At 39.4% G+C, this 17,320-nt stretch overlaps 1 protein-coding gene across 4 annotated transcripts in view; it reads left to right on the top strand.

Moving 5' to 3' along the window:
* The window catches only part of CNTN5 (contactin 5), a 665,146-nt gene that overhangs the window by 611,425 nt on the left and 36,401 nt on the right, over positions 1-17,320 (top strand). For all 4 annotated transcript variants that reach the window (XM_038761846.1, XM_038761848.1, XM_038761845.1 and 1 more), the window contains 3 exons: positions 2,813-2,933; positions 11,565-11,723; positions 15,905-16,054. In XM_038761846.1, the coding sequence (XP_038617774.1) occupies positions 2,813-2,933; positions 11,565-11,723; positions 15,905-16,054 (430 nt within the window). The remainder of the gene's footprint in view (positions 1-2,812; positions 2,934-11,564; positions 11,724-15,904; positions 16,055-17,320) is intronic.

The following is a 17,320-nucleotide window of genomic DNA, read 5'->3' as shown; positions in this document are numbered from 1 at the left end:
GCACATCAAAATGAACAGGAGCTTTCAAAATTTCAGTTCTGTAAATAGTCAATACAAGAATCAAGGACTGAGAGTCAGGATAACTGCGTTCTAATCCCAGTTTTGCCACTTGCCTGCTGTGGGGTCTTGGGCAAGTCACAGCTTCTCAGTGCTTCAGCGTCTGTAAAATGGAAATTAAATGCCTGTTCTCCCACCCCTTTAGGCTGTTATCTCCTTATGGACCGGGACTGCCTCTGAGCTGATAGTATTCTGTCTCCTCCGCACACAGTACAATGCTTGGTACAGAGTAAGCAGTAAACAAGTAACACAGTTATTATTATCATTATTCATTTACTGAACAACTTCACTTATTGGAAGAGCAAAAAGAGTTTAGCCCCTAAATCCCCCTAATTTCAGGTCACAATTTGTGACACTGAAACCTTTTCTCTGAATTTCTGTGAAATGATGGGATTGGTCTACATTAGATAGGGCTCCAAGGTCATGGCAGCAGTTGAGGGCTGAAAATCTCTCCCCTTCTTTTTTTGGAAGGAACTTCTTGAAATACTGTAGGAGCAAGGATTGCTGCACCAGCTAATTAGGGTTATATGAACTATCAATTGTGCAGCCGAAACTACACATGAGCTGCAGAGTTACTGAACTCCCAAGAAAAATGATGGGTTGGGGGATGGGGGCTATGTTTCACACTCTCTGCTTTTCCCTTTCAATGACTGGTGACAGGATGGTCATACTTGTAATAGGGGAAAGTGAAAATCAGGCATAGAAAAAACTTGGAGCAAGAGAGATCCACAGAGAGAGCAGAAGGGACAGGGAATGCAAAAGAAAGCAGAAAACAAAGACCAAGAATAACTCCTAGGAGAGAAGAGTGAAAATGAGGTGTAGACGTAAGAAAAGGACGCATCTGTTATAAGTAACCACTTCATTAAAAGTGCCCTAAATTGTGCAGGTTTTCTCTTAGGAACTGAACACTCTGGGCCAAGATTAAATATAATAGGCTCTCATAGGAATTCTTCTCATTATTTCTCATGAAACATCAGTGAATCTACTAAGAGTGTAATTTAGGTTTAGTTTCCAGAATCCAACTCTTTCACTGCTAATCTGCCTTCAGTTTAGGATTTTTACAATATTAAGCAGATATGAAGCAAAAATTTAGGGTGGCTGTAAAGATGGAAATAGACCTAACATTCTTGACATTTAATGCACGAGGCCATGGAATTGACAGAAACGGGATGGGCAAAGATGCCGCCTGTTACAAACCAATTATTGGGGGAGACAAGTCAAGGAAAGATTCCTGACTTCATGAAACTCTTTTGTATTGCCCTGAGGAATCACTTCCTTGGGGGCATAGAAGAGCAGAAGTTTACATGTAATTGACCTGAAGAAAATAAGGCATCTGAAGAGCCAAGATGAAAAAATACTCCAAAAAAAATGCAGTGTTGAGGTGTAAATCAGTGTGTCTCAAAAACGGAAGGCAAAAAAGTCTTCAGTTTCCAAATTTTTATTACTTTTATGTTTGAAGGACACAACCCTATTTTTAGAGAAGCAGTGTGGCTCAGTGGAAAGAGCATGGGCTTTGGAGTCAGTGGCCATGGGTTCGAATCCCTGCTCTGCCAATTGTCAGCTGTGTGACTTTGGGCAAGTCACTTAACTTCTCTGTGCCTCAGTTACCTCATCGGTAATTATTTATTTATTTATTTATTTACAGTTGGGTTCAAATGCCTTGCCACCCATAGTTTTGGAGCTTTCTCATGCTGTAGATGATAAAAAACAGGTGACCAAAGTAACCAACTTCCATCCAACACATCAATTTATGGTGCTTTCGAATTATGACATTATTTTTTAAAAATTGTATGTTGAAATTACTGATGATGACTGGACACCTGGAGACTCCATGACATATGAGTCATGGTACATGTATCTGCGGCTCTCATTTTGACAACTTTCTTTAGATTGAAACATGGAATCTTAATATGTAAAAATTTTGCTGTATTATTAGCTTAAATATACCCAAAGTGTTCTTGAAAATGAGAGGTTTTTATCTAGTCATAACCATAAAGAGGTTACTCTTTTCTTCCTGGTACAGCTGAGAGACAGGATTAAGTGACTAATAGCTTCCTTACACCATTCCTTTGAACTGCAAATTTACCAGTGATTCCAAGAAGCCGAGCACCACCCATATTCTTATCGTAACAATGTCATTATTTTAAGGTGTTGGTTTTCTGACTTCAAATAACCTTTTCCTAATAAAAAACAAATTCTAAGAAGGATCATCCCTTTTCTTTAGAAGAAATAGATTCAAATCCATTGCATAAAATAAGAATTTACTGTGGAGTATATTAACTCAGCCGAGATTGAAGGGGAGCACTATACCAAGGAGTATCATGGTTCTGATTATCCTAGTTGATCTGTCATTGCTTAGGGACTGTTAATCCTCTGTGGAACATTTTAATTAGCAAGGACAAAAATTGTAATAAACTAGATTTTGCTTTCAATTTTCTCAGATTTTCCTCTCATTTTGAAAAACATCCTACAGTTATGAATGCATTTCTAAGTATTTCAAAGGAGTTTCTTTAGTTGTCTAATGAAGACAGTTTTCAAATTGTGATTATGCCCTTTATTCTAAGTTAATCATTGTTTTAAAATAATTTGCATGTATAGATATTTCTGTAATTGAGGCGTGTTTCAATTTTGAACTGTTGTAGTCCAAGCTTGTAAACCTAAAACGGGCTCTGGCAAAAGTGCAATGTTCCCCCTTAAACCACCGTGAACAGGCAGATTTTCAACATTTTAAACTGGCACTTCATCCCTCTTTCAGCAAGCATCCTCTGCAGATTTAATGATCAGGAACATCCTTCTGATACATGCTGGGAGATATGGCTGCAGGGTACAGACCACAGCAGACAGTGTGTCAGATGAGGCAGAACTTCTTGTTAGGGGTGAGTATGCTAATATTGCAGTCTGAAGACATGATCACCATAAATTATCATATAAAGGGACTTAAATGCGTGGACTTTGAGGACATCCATACTATGCATTACACTTCCAGTTTCATCATAATACATGTGTCATTTTTGCTTAACCTTTTTGTCTTTGAAAGGACTACATGGGAAATAATTTCATGATAACAGACCCAATTACTAACAAAAGTCTCGGGGCTGGGACCTTTCTAAGCACTTTAAGGGGCTAAATGTTAAACTGAAATTTCAAAATGAAAGCGTTAATGCACTAAAACTTTTGGACAATTAGATAAATTATGCTTTGCCATGAAGCTAATGAAAAATGAGTATTTTTCACTGAACCATAAATTCTGTGTTAGTAGCCAGGAAATATTAGCTATATGCCTAAAATGGGGACAATTGACAGAAAAAAGTCTTAAAATATTAACTTTAAGTCCTTCTTATGCATTGTGAAGGTATTTAAACTTCCCAGTCATGGTCCATATTGTCAAATTGGGGGCACACTTTGTTAGCATTAACTAAGTTAGCAGCAGTTTGTCATTGACTTAGGATGGCAATTCTTGCTGAGACAAAAATCCAGGTGTGTAAGATTTTTTTAATCATCTACAAGTTGCTTCTTGAGGATGTTTAAGTATTGTATTTTTGTATCGATTGCTTATTCTCTACAGGTAAAAAAAGTGGCAATCCCTGTAAGGTGAGGAGGAAGCTGCTTTTTAGAATGATGCCTTGCTATTTATCCACCACTAGAGTGTTGCCTGATAATCACAAATAAAAAACTCATTAGGATCTTAGGAAACCAGCCAGAGAATTCAAGACATATAGTGTGGCTACAAACATTTTCATCTAGTGCAGCTTTTATCATTAAACATATATTGAGTTTAATTTTCCCATCACTCACTGGGACAGATAAAATAATTTTCTAAAAGAATGAATGGTCCTGTGAATGAGTATGCCCAGTGTCACATATGCTGGTTGATTTTATATTTAACATGAGATTATTTATAGCAAGACTACAATCTTTAGTAGTTCTAACGCCTAACCTTAGGCATTTATAGCATTAATTCCTGTCACAGCAACCGCTTACCTCCAAACCATCTTATTCTTTCAAAATTAAGCGAGCCCCATACATAAGCAAATTTTGTAGAAAACTGCTATCACCCCTCTTTCTGAACCCTTCAATCTCTTCAGTCTGCTCCAGTTATGGTCTGGGCTTTGTTTATTGTATTTTAAAGACTACTTGTGGTTACTATTTCTTCATTTTCATTCATTCATTCATTCAATCATATTTATTGAGCACTTACTGTGTGCAGAGCACTGTTACTAAGCACTTGGGAAGTACAAGTTGGCAATGTATAGAGATGGTCCCTACCCAACAGTGGGCCTACAGTCTAGAAGGGGGAGACAGACAACAAAATGAAACATGTGGATAGGTGTCAAGTCATCAGAACAAACAGAATTAGAGTAAAACGCACTAAATTTGGCAATTTCAAGATTATCTTTCTTTAACCTCACATGGCACGATTGACTGTTAATAATAATAATAATAATGGCATTTATTAAGCGCTTACTATTTGCAAAGCACTGTTCTAAGTGCTGGGGAGGTTACAAGGTAATCAGGTTGTCCCATGTTGGGTTCACAGTCTTAATCCCCATTTTACAAATGAGGGAACTGAGGCACAGAGAAGTTAAGTGACTTGCCCAAAGTCACACAGCTGACACTTGGCGGAGCGGGGATTTGAACCCATGACCTCTGACTCCAAAGCCCAGGCTCTTTCCACTGAGCCACGCTGCTTCCAAGATAATCTACCTTCTCACATTGACTTAGTGGAAGCTTTCATCAATCATAGAAAATTACCGCCTAGAATCTATCATTTTGAATTACACATTTTTTCAGAAGATTATTGGTTCAGATCATTATTTCTGGCATGACGACTCAAGCAATATAACTCTTCTTTGTAAACTTTATTTGAAATACATAATCACCACAGCCAAAGACATCCTTTCACCTCAGCCTTATCCGGAAATTGAAGCTCATATATTTATTTGTCTCACAAACCCAACTCGGAGAATGTTAAGCCAAACTAATAAACGGCATCGATCACACACTACTGAACTAGGGAGGCCCAGAGTCCCTCTTTGTAATCTATCATCTAGTACATCTGTTACAAATTACCAACCTTTCGGCCTGCTGTATTTAAGCGCTCCTACTGTAGACCACTGTCTCCATTTCTCTAAGTGAGTTAGAGGGTGTCTTCCAAATGGAACGGAGCCCACTGTCAGCCAAATGACAGCTGTAATCTTTCAGTCTGTGCTGAGTTTTAATGGCCCAGCGCATGATGGTAAATTTCACCCTAGGCTTGTAGAAATCTTTAGAGCAACAGGCAGTCAGCCGGAAGAAAACCACAATGATAGCCCTCTTCTCTTTGACACCTATTTGGCAGTAGTGATTTTGGTTGTTCATGGAGGCTATTATCTCTTTCCTGCCTTTGGGAGCAGGGTGTGCATTGAGTTTCATGCAGCTGGGGCTAAACAACTAAAAACTGTGGTATTTGTTAAGCGCTTACTATGTGCCAAGCACTGTACTGAGCACTGGGGTAGATTTAATAAAAGCAGATCAGATTCAGTCCTCACAGGGCCTTCAGTTTGAGAGCTAAAAAATGATTAGCCAGAAAGGATTATTCAAGACCAGAGGGACAATCTGATCACCTTGTAACCTCCCCAGCGCTTAGAACAGTGCTTTGCACATAGTAAGCGCTTAATAAATGCCATCATTATTATTATTATTATATTGTATTTCCCCTATAAGTATCTAATTGCTTTCATTTATGAAATGGGGATAGTACTTGTGTTAGCCCACCTCACAGAGAAGCCGTGAGGAACAGGTGACAAACTATAAAATGAGAATGAGCAATTGCTATATCAAAAAGCGTGTTTGAAAGAATTTAGCATTTCGTTTAGTCATCATATACTATTCTCTCCACCCTAATATGCATTGAAGAAATTAATGATTTTCTCACACACAAAAGAAAGTGTTTAGAAGAGATCTGCAAGATGCTTCTAATTAGCATTATGCCTGGTATATTTTCACACCCCATAACAGTATTCTCTCTGAAGATGTCTTTAATACATCTGTTCTCATCATCCACCTGACAAATTCATCTCAGGGATCCTGGAGGCATTTAGGGTTATTTCTGATAGATGCATTTAAATTGTTTTAGTTGTTATACTATTTTATTAATAATAATAATAATGTTAATGGTATTTAAGTGCTTACTATGTGCCAAACACTGTTCTAAGTGCTGGAGTAGATACAAGGTAATCAGGTTGTCCCACGTGGGGCTCACAGTCATAAACCCCATTTTACAGATGAGGTAACTGAGGCACAGAGAAGGTAAGTGGCTTGCCCAAAATCACACAGTTGACAAGTAGCGGAGCTGGGATTAGAACCCATGACCTCTGACTCCCAAGCCCGGGCTCTTTCCACTGAGCCACGCTGCCAGGAGTGAAAGGAGTTAGCAGTGCTGCTAATGGCTGTGTGGGGAGTATGATGAGAGTCAGTCCTGAAGGGGTCACCAGTGGTAATAAGAATAATAATAATAACAGTATTTAAGCTCTTGCTATGTGTCAAGCACTGCTCTAAAGTGCTAGAACATTAATGGAGTAATCCTGGCTGTGGATAGGGCCAGGATGGGTGGAAAGTGGTAGGCTTTCACATAATGGGAAGGGTATTGCCTAGGTGCTGGCCTCCAGGATAATTCAGGGATTACACTTGATTTTTGACTAGGAAGATACAACCCATCCTAGCTGGTAGCAAACTGGCATGGGCTGTAACTCAGAACGAAAACACTATTCTGATATGAAAAATATTAGGCCATGGCTATATGCCTGGATGGCAGAACTTTCCTCACACCCTCCCTTGTCTCTCTTTCTTTCTCTTCTTTTTCTCCTTCCCTGATCCCTTTTCCTCTACCATTCCTCCCTCCCCAGCCCCTGTTCTTCGTTTCTCTTCCTATCCTTTACCTTCCTGTCCTTTTCTCACTACCTCCCTGTCTCACTTCCCTTCCTCTCTCCCCCTCTCCTTTTCCTTCATCCCTGTCTGATTCCCTTTTCTTGAGCTATTGCTACTCTTGCAGCTGCTGGAAAAGCCCCAGAGCTTCATTTTGCTTCCTTTCCCTGCAACAACTGCCTCTTTTAGAGCCAAGTTGGAAGGGCTCCAGCCATAATAGCTGCAGCTACTGGGGCAAGAGACATGAAAGTAGACAATCCGGGACTTGGGAGCAACAATATAATTCACCATCATCATCATTGTTTATTGGAAAACCCAGATTCCAGTCCCACCTCTACCACTATCTACCTGGGTGACCTTGGACCTTGAAATAGACCGAAAAATCTGCATCGATTCCCCAGCAAGCAGATATGGAATTGATAAATATGTTCCTAGTTTTCAGATACCAAATTTTTGCAAACAAGATCTTTAAATGTTTAGATCTATTTAAGAGACGCAGGTGCATGCAAGCACTTAACACCATAACTCCATCCTTAAAACCCTAGGGTAAGTACAAGTCTTTAATATCATTCTTGGCCCAATGGATGCTCAGTAAATGCTAATACGACTATTTCTGCTACTACTACAACTATTTAGGAAACCACAGTGCTTAAATGCTAGGTATAGCTTCTTGTAAAAGCTTATCCAGAGATCCAACAAGTTCTTTGGTTATCAGAAACTGTTTTCACCCCACTTTCTAGTGTCATAACAAAGGTATGTCTTAAGGCAGAGACCATTGCTGGTAGCATGAAGAAATTCAGCACTACCACTGATTCCAATTCTATTTAGTTTATGTTTTTCCCCCAGAATGTCATATCTCTCAGATCCCGCCTAATTTCCTTGGAGTCCTTGACCCAATGGACTGTATACTCAAGGGACTTTTTGGACCTTCTTTATCTATTTTTGTATCTCATAACAGTGTTTAATGGTACCAGGAAAATGGGTTGAAGAGTAGATTCATCTTTAAAGTTGGCAAATAAATAAAAATGCAACAGTTTCCCAATGTGCTGTTTATTGGCTTTCAAGGGGAGAAGAAAAATCTCTAACTGAACATGAAACCCACTGGATGAGGTTGCCAGAAAGTGATTCTCCTGGGGATCTTTGACTGTAATTGATTCAATAATTGTGAGTAGTGGATAAGCTACAGAAGCAAACTTCTCCCCTGAGATTAAGTGTATCAGAAGGCATTTACTGATGGTCATTTGCTGTCTGAATCAGACCAAGGAGTATTTGCCCAGACTCTGCTCTCTTCCCTAAATTGTCCACCGTCAAATCAAAAATGCATTTTAGGGACACTAAACAATAATGCAACCCTTGGAAAAGTGGCTGCCGTTTTAACTGCCCAGCTGAAATTATGAATGACTACAGCTGAGCATAAAATTTAATGAGATTTCCACTAAATGAGTGACATCTGCAAAGTACTCAGGTCTTGGCTAGCTGTCATTCATTTGTCATCACTGAAGCATTTGTCTAGGATTAATCCATTTTTAGAAGAGTTTCATGTAAAACAATAATAAGAAAAAACTATTAGCAGGTATTTAATGTACCATAGGAAATAATACACCTAAAAAACCCCAAAGTAGTCTTAATCCTTATAGTCAGTCAGTTTTTTACTGAGCACTAATTGTGTACAGAGCAATGTATTAAGCACTTAGGAGAACACTTTATAACAATAGATAACAGACATGTTCCCTGCCCACAAAGAGCTTGCAGTCTAGAGGGGGAGATAGACATTAATATAAATAAGTAAAATTAAAGCTATAGTCACCTTGAGGCTTGTATTCTTTCAGGCTCTTAATACAGTGCTCAGCACAAAATAAGCACTCCAGTAAATACCACTGATGAAGAGGATGGCAATTATTAATCTAACATACAGTCACAATCATACATCCTTTAACTCCTGAATAGGCCAAGCTAAGCTGGTGATGGTTTGTTATTAAAATTCCACATGGTATGTTTCTGACTCTAGTCTACCTGGAAAAGAATAGAACCAAATAAATATCCCAAATATCAAATAGTAAATGCATACTCTCTAATCAGTCTCAACTCCCGATGAGTATGTATTCCACTCGGTTCATGTCTGTATGATATTCATATATCATACAGTAAGCACTCAATGAATACAGTTGAATGAATGAATTCATTTGAATTTCATGGTGTTTAGAATTCATTCTGCCAACTGCATATTAGAGGTAACACTGTTCTTTCACAGAAATGCCAGTCATTAATTTATGTTTCCACTGGTTTTTTTTCTTACCTTTGAGATTAGTAACTTCACTTTTATTTCAGAATGTAGAGTCTGTGAGGGGTTGGTCTGGTTTTTTAATCTTAAATTGGGAAACTCCAGGTGTTCTCTATGTTTTAAAATACTGTGCTCTTTATTTTATTAGCACCAAAATAAATAGTTAAATCCATTTTTAAGAGAATTTCAAATTTAATTTAGTCTATGCTGTGTAATACTTAACATACACAGAGAACAACACAACATAATAATAATAATAATAATGGTATTTAGTAAGCACCTACTATGTGCCAAGCACTGTTCTAAGCACTAGAAGGGGTAGATACAAGGTAATCAGGTTGTCCCACGTGGGGCTCACAGTCTTAATCCCCATTTTACAGATGAGGTAACTGAGGCACAGAGAAGTGGAAGTGACTTGCCTAAAGTCACACAGCTGACAAGTGGTGGCAGAGCCAGTATTAGAACCCATGACCTCTGACTCCCAAGCCCGTGCTTTTTCCACCTAGCCATGCTGCTTCTCTAATGATGATACACTAAACTGAAGGAACTATAAAACGCTGGTTGAAGAAAATGATGGGGATGTTAGAAGATGTCTCCATCACCATGTGGGTGAATATCAGGAAGGACAATCATCACTCAGTTCCTCCCCAGATTGTTTTCTGCCATGTTTGGAGACAAAATACTGCATTAGTCCAGAAATGGTCCAACCCTGATGATACAGCTTTATGTTTTTATAGGTTCTGAGGACACAGTAAATATACTTTATTTTATTCTCAGTTATGAAGAGAATTGGTTCAGCCTAAAACCACAGATACTTTGAAATCCACTGGTAAAAAAGTATTTCAGAGAATGACTGCATGGCTCATTAGGCACGTGTGTATGAGCAACCAGACATTTGGCTTCGTCAAAACCTTCTGGAGCATCAGTGTAGTCTCAGTGGAGTGACATGCCATAACCAACATAATTAGCACAAGTCTTGTTTAAAGTTTGAATGACTACTGCTAAATACTCTTCAGGCTATTTCAGTCGGAAGACCAAATCATTCATTTTTTCCATTGTCTTCCTTAAAACAAATTTTAAGGGAAATCTTCAAATTCAAACAGGGCAATCACAAATGTAATCCCCAGGTTTTAATCCACCAATATCAAGTGATTAAGACTTGTTATATTTTTCACAGCGACTTTCACAGGGTTCCCCACTGTGATAAGGCTGCTCCCTCTTGAAAGGGGAAACCTAATAACAGTATCAACAAACATGTGTGATTCCAATTTTATGTTGCGCTGCATGGCCACAAATCATCTCTTCTACCTCCTTATATTATATAATACCATAATCTTTTAGGACCCAGAAATCCCTAAAATTCTTGCCTAACATCCTGCCCCAAATCTTGGTTATGCCTTTCATCAACAAAGTAATCCACATCTCCAGGTTTTCAGTGTTTACATTTTCTAGGAAGAATAAACAGTATTGTGGGGTCACAAAAGAAAACTTCAGCTCTTGATTTATAAAGAAGTTATTTCCATACAGAAAGTTATTTTTATTTTCCTCCTCAGTGGAGCAGATACTAGCAATGTTATCGATCCTCATCAATGGACATTTATCCTTTTGCTTTTGTGTTCAGCCTGATTGGATATTAGTAACCTGATTAAACTTATCTTAAACACATCAGCCTGAATAAATATATTTGCTTTATGTTGAAAGTGAATATTTGTGCTTTTTTTTCCAAATCCCATGACATCCCTGTATTACAGAATATTATTTTAAAAGAAAAATATGTAAAGTTTTTGTTACCAAGACAAAAAGTTTGGTACATCTTTTAAAGTTCTCTGTCTATTCAGACCATAATGCAAAGGCTTCTTCAAGTGACATGTAATTGTTTTGTTTTGTTTCGTTTTTCTCTATATGGATGACTTCTTAAAATAGCATGGAATTTTCTTTTTCTAAAGGCTTTGTCTTCCAGCAGTCATTACTGAATCTGCCAACAGTAAGTTTACCTCAACTGGTCTCAGTAACATTGCCATTTTACGGTGGGTTTTGCTTTCAAATCTTACTTTTATTGTGAAATGTGATATCAATTGGTACTTACCTAGGAACACAAAGTGACGAAGACAATCAAAATTGTAATTAATATCACAGCAATCATCACGTTCAACTGCATCCCTTGCCTCATGCTGACAATCTGGCTATTAATGGTGCTTTTTCAGAGAGTTTATTATATAGTCTGATGTGGTCCATACTGAAAACCCATTTCTCTTGTCAGGACTTAAAAGATGATGTGAAAAATTGGTTCTTCATCGGCTCAGCTATTGATTTCTGTTTTTAGGTCCTCCAGGGTCGCCAGGAATAGTAATAGTTGAGGAGATCACTGAAAACACAGCCACTTTGTCTTGGAGCCCTGGGGCTGACAACCACAGTCCAATTACGGCTTACAACTTACAAGCACGGAGCCCCTTTTCACTTGGCTGGCAGACGGTAAAAACAGGTAAGACATGCTTCTGCAGAAACATGAAGAGTGTCAGAGTGAACCATGCAACAGACCCCAATCATACAAATTGTATTTACTGACAATCATAGTACCTGTGGGATTAGGAGCCCTCATCAACATTCATTTAAATAATTTACTGTGATTTGCCCAACAAGTCAGTGCTTTATCACCTTTCCATTAAAATCCCGACCCCCTCTGACTTTGAAGATCCCAAACTCTGTGCACAAGAGTAATAATCCAAAAGACTCGGAAAGATTCCAGCATTAGCAATTACTTGAGGATGATCTAAACCACACAATTAAAATGCTCCTTGTAGATTAAAGATACTTTCTTGGGAACATAGCCTTTACATTTAGGCCTGAATTTTCCACACAGCATGCCTATCAAAAAATAACAATGCTTTTGCAGAGAAGCACCCTCTCATTTAAACTATGAACCCCATATGGGATAGGGACTAATGCTCCTTATAGATTAAAAATACTTTCTTGGGAACACAGCCTTTACATTTAGGCCCCTCCTTCCCTACCCCTGCTCATTCTCCCCATCCCCCCTGCCTTACCTCCTTCCCATCCCCACAGCACCTGTATATATGTTTGTACATAATTATTACTCTGTTTCTTTTACTTGTACATATTTACTATTCTATTTATTTAACATGTTTTGTTTTGTTGTCTGTCTCCCCCTTCTAGACTGTGAGCCCACTGTTGCATAGGGACCGTCTCTATATGTTGCCAACTTGTACTTCCCAAGTGCTTAGTACAGTGCTGTGCACACAGTAAGCGCTCAATAAATACAATTGAATGAATGAATGAGTGAATTTTCCACACAGAGCGTGTCTGTAAAAAAAAAATAACAATGCTTTTGTAGAGAAGCACCCTCTCATTTAAACTATGAGCCCCATATGGGATAGGGACTATGTCCAACAGGATTATATATCCCAGAGCTTAGTACAGTACTTGGCACATAGTAGGAGTTTAGCATTAATAATGATTATTATTATTTTTAATGATGATGATAATGGTATTTGTTAAGCATTTACAGGGCACCATTCCAAGCGCTGGGCAGATACAAGATAAATGGTCTGGACACAGTCCGTGTCCCCCCATAGGGCTCACAGTCTTAATCCCCATTTTGCAGCTGAGAGAACTGAGGCACAGAGCAGTTAAATAACTTGCCCAAGGTCACACAGCAGACAAGTGGCAGATCTTGAATTAGAATTCAGGTCCTTCTGACTCCCAGATCCATGCCATATCCAGTTAGACCATGCTGCTTCTCTAATATGAGCAAGATTCATCTTTCCAATTGAAATCGATGTAAAATCGGTGTATGTCTCTTTAATCTTCTCACACATCTAATTCCTTGTCTCAGTGGAAGATCCAGCAATCCGGGCCATATTTAAGGGAGGGCAGAGAGAGTAAACACCCCAAGTCTTGCATTTTAGGCCAATCTCTTCATTTGAAGATGGAGAGGACTTCAGGTAGAGTCTGCTTGGGTCCCAACCTACCTCTTTCCCAAGAAGACATGGGGCTTCATGTGAGCCCCATATAATAATAGTAATAATAATGATGGTATTTTTTAAGTGCTTACTATGTGCAAAGCACTGTTCTAGTGCTGGGGAAGTTACAAGGTGATCAGGATGTCACACGGGGGGCTCACAGTTTTAATCCCCATTTTACAGATGAGGTAACTGAGGCACAGAGAAGTTAAGTGACTTGCCCAAAGTCACCCAGCTGACAATTGGCAGAGCCAGGATTTGAACCCATGACCTCTGACTCCAAAGCCCGGGTTCTTTCCACTGAGCCACGCTGCTTCTCGTGGACATGGACATGGACTTTTTCTAACCACATTGGGCTCACAGTCTTAATGCCCATTTTACAGATGAGGTAGGCATAGAGAAATGAAGTGACTTGCCCAGGGTCACAAAGCAGACAAGTGGCAGAGTCAAGACTGTAAGGCAGGGGGCTTTTCTCTCTTCCATCCTTTGGCAGAAAGAGCATTTGCCACTTCTGCTACCCCACTGGCACCCCTTCTCTCTCATGCCTCCTGTGTGAATTAAGGGTTTACGAGAGATTATTAGCATCAGCGATCTGCATTTTTGCTAACCCGAAGTGGTCCGTGAGAGGAAGACTCAGGAAGAGGATTTTTGCCTCAGGATCTTGTCATTAGGAAGGAGCCCCTTTTAAAATGTTCTCCATTTATTGTTTTAGTGATGGTGTAAATCAAATGCTTAAGTGCTAAGCTTTGGAGTCAGAACCCAATAATTAGATCTGACACAGTCTCTGTTCTGGTTGGGGCTCAGCTTTTGAGTGAATTACTAGCAATCATGAGGTATAGAGGCGACCAAATCTTGTTTTTAAGCATAGGTCACTGCAAATCAGATCTGAAACTCAATACTTACTCTTGATTGATTGATAAATAGACCAGGAGGGTATAGAATTAGAAGCAGAAACCTAAAATATTTTAGTTTTTTTAAAAGTACAGTGACTGAAACGTCATTAAGAAATGAATAGCTCAGAGGATAAACTATTAAGATTCAGATTTCAGTTAATTTTAATTGCAAATGACAGCTTGTCACAAAACACACGTTCGCAGAGATTTCCACCCCTGTATTTTTCAATTTGAAGATTTCTGACCGCCTGTAGGAAGATACAGCTGAAAAATGTTTAACCCTCGGAGCCATCTCAGACCTAATTCTATTCTAGAGAAATATTGTCTAAAGCCCTTTTTAAAAATCATGCATATCTTACAATTCATTTAAAATGCCATTTGAGCAAAACATAGATTCTTAATACTTAGAGCTTAATTCAAAGGTCAGATAGTGATTATTCTTATGAAGGTTATGTTGTAATTTTACTAATAAAGATGCAGCATGTCCTGCTGAAAATAACATGGATCTGGAAGTCAGGGGACCTGAGTTCTAATCCTGACACTGCCGCTTGCCCGCTATGTGATCTTGGACAAGTCACTTCACTTTTTTGTGCCTCAATTTTCTCAATTATTATTATTATATTTGCTAAGCATTGTAATAACCACTATTAGTAAGTGCTTACTATAGGCCAGACACTGTACTAAGCACTGGGGGGGATAAAAGCAAATCAGGGTGAACACAGTCCTTGTCCCATGTGGGGCTCACAGTCTCAAACCCCATTTTACAGATGAGGTAGCTGAGGCACAGAGAGGTGAAGTGACTTGGCCAAGTGGATGCGCAGCAGACAGGCAGCAGAGCCAGGATTAGAGCCCATCACCTTCTGACTCCCAAGCCTGTGCTCTATCCACTGTGCCATGCTGCTTCTCTGTTGTATATAAGATAATATAAGATATAAGATATATCTTATTATAAGATAATAAGATATAAGATAATCAGGTAGGACATGTTCCCTTTCCCACAAAGGGTTCATAGAGAGAGGAAGAATATTTTACATCCATTAAATGGAGATTGATCGCCTTGATTGATTCTTCATTCTGCTTTGACTTTGAGTGGGTAGAACTGTGTCTGACCTGATTAATTCTGTTGTATTGTGCTCCCCAAACTGCTTAGTACAGTGCCCTGCACATAGTAAGTGCTCGATAATACCACCGATTTATTATCTTAACCCAGTGCTTACTTAGAACAGTGCTTGTGACACAGTAAACTCTTAAAAAAAAACCCACAGTTATTATGATTATTATTACTGAGGAATAGTAGTAGTTGTACAGTGTACTGTAGGGAAGCAGCATGGCTCAGTGGAAAGAGCCTGGGCTTTGGAGTCAGAGTTCATGGGTTCAAATCCCGGCTCTGCCACTTGTCAGCTGTGTGACTTTGGGCAAGTCACTTAACTTCTCTGTGCCTCAGTTACCGCCTCTGTAAAATGGGGATTAAGACTGTGAGCCCCACGTGGGACAACCTGATCACCTTGTAAAACAGTGCTTTGCACATAGTAAGCGCTTAATAAATGTCATCATCATTATTATTATTATTACTAGGTGCTTGCGAAGTACAGAATAATGAAGTAGCATGTTCCCTGCCCATAAGGAACTTATACTCTAATGGGGAAGACAAACATAATCAAGACGTTTACCAGTTGACTGCTGGTACTTGCAAAAAACACTTGTCTTTTGATAGACTCCCAATACAAGCACATGCGTAAATTTTCTGCAAAGTCCAGATAACTTGATTTCTTTTCTCCTCTCCTGTGCAGTACCAGATGTCATCACCGGAGATATGGAATCTGCCATGGCGGTGGATCTGAATCCTTGGGTGGAGTATGAATTTCGGGTGGTGGCCACCAATCCAATCGGCACTGGAGACCCAAGCGCCCCATCCCGGATGATCCGAACCAATGAAGCAGGTAAGAAAGAAGACGGAACTGCATCTCTAAATACTGACAAAAAGTGTAATTTCATTAATAATGGTTAACTAGCTACAGATATTCCTGAGCCATTGGCTTTTGATTTTGAGGAATTAGAAAAAAATCTGTAATGCTATCACCTCCCTTCCCCCAGATCTCAACAGGGAATTTAGAGCAGTTAATTCCTACTTCTTCCCATTCTTCAGCCTGACTGTAGTCTTGAAAACGTATGTGTAGACTTTCCTGTTGCTTTTCTGTGTGATGAAATCATCTGTGTCTTTTCACAATAATAATTATAATGTAATATAGTATAATATATTATTAATTATAATATAAATATAATAATTATAATTATGCTTGTTAAGCACAAATTATATGTCAGGTGCTGTTCTACGTGCTGTAGTAGTAGATACATGGTAATCAAGTTGTCCCACAAGGGGCTCACAGTCTTAATCCTCATTTAACTGATGAGGAAACCGAGGCATAGAGAAGTGATTTGTCCAAGGTCACACAGCAGACGAGTGGTGGAGCTGGGATTAGAACCCAGGTCATCTGCCTCTGAGGCCCTTGCTCTTTCCACGCTGCTTCTCCTGCATAACATTTTGCAGAAGACTACCCATTCCCCTCAAAGCTTCGAACAGATTTCCAGGAGGTTCCCCACCCCCAGGAGTGCCTCTGGAGATGGAACTCAGTGGCCAGAGAGTGGGGAGAAGCTGAACACTTAAGATTAAAATACCAGTCAGTACTCATTTTGCTTAGTACAGTGCTCTGCACACAGTAAGTGCTCAATAAATTCCCGTGATTGAGTCCAATGACAATTCTATAGATGGGACAGAGAAAACAGGATGGGCTGATTTCAAACCAGATAGGAGGAGGCAGTCTGCAGTGGGGATGCAGCGTGGCTCAGTGGAAAGAGCCCGGGCTTTGGAGTCAGAGGTCAGGAGTTCAAATCCCGGCTCCACCAGTTGTCAGCTGTGTGACTTTGGGCAAGTCACTTACCTTCTCTGTACTTCAGTTACCTCATCTGTAAAATGGGGATTAAGACTGTGAGCCCCCCGTGGGACAACGTGATCACCTTGTAACCTCCCCAGTACTTAGAACAGTGCTTTGCACATAGTAAATGCTAAATAAATGCTATTATTATTATTATTCCAGGGGCCACTGCCCATGAAGCATGGCTGCTCTACCAGCAGCATGGGATTCAGAAGGTCATGGGTTCTAATCCTGGTCTGCTCTATGACCGTGGGCAAGTCACTTCACATCTCT

Source organism: Tachyglossus aculeatus, chromosome 20, assembly GCF_015852505.1.
Source record: "Tachyglossus aculeatus isolate mTacAcu1 chromosome 20, mTacAcu1.pri, whole genome shotgun sequence".
Taxonomy (NCBI): Eukaryota; Metazoa; Chordata; class Mammalia; order Monotremata; family Tachyglossidae; genus Tachyglossus; species Tachyglossus aculeatus.
The sequence above is the reverse complement of the archived record's forward strand: the minus strand, read 5'-3'. Positions and strand labels throughout refer to the sequence as shown.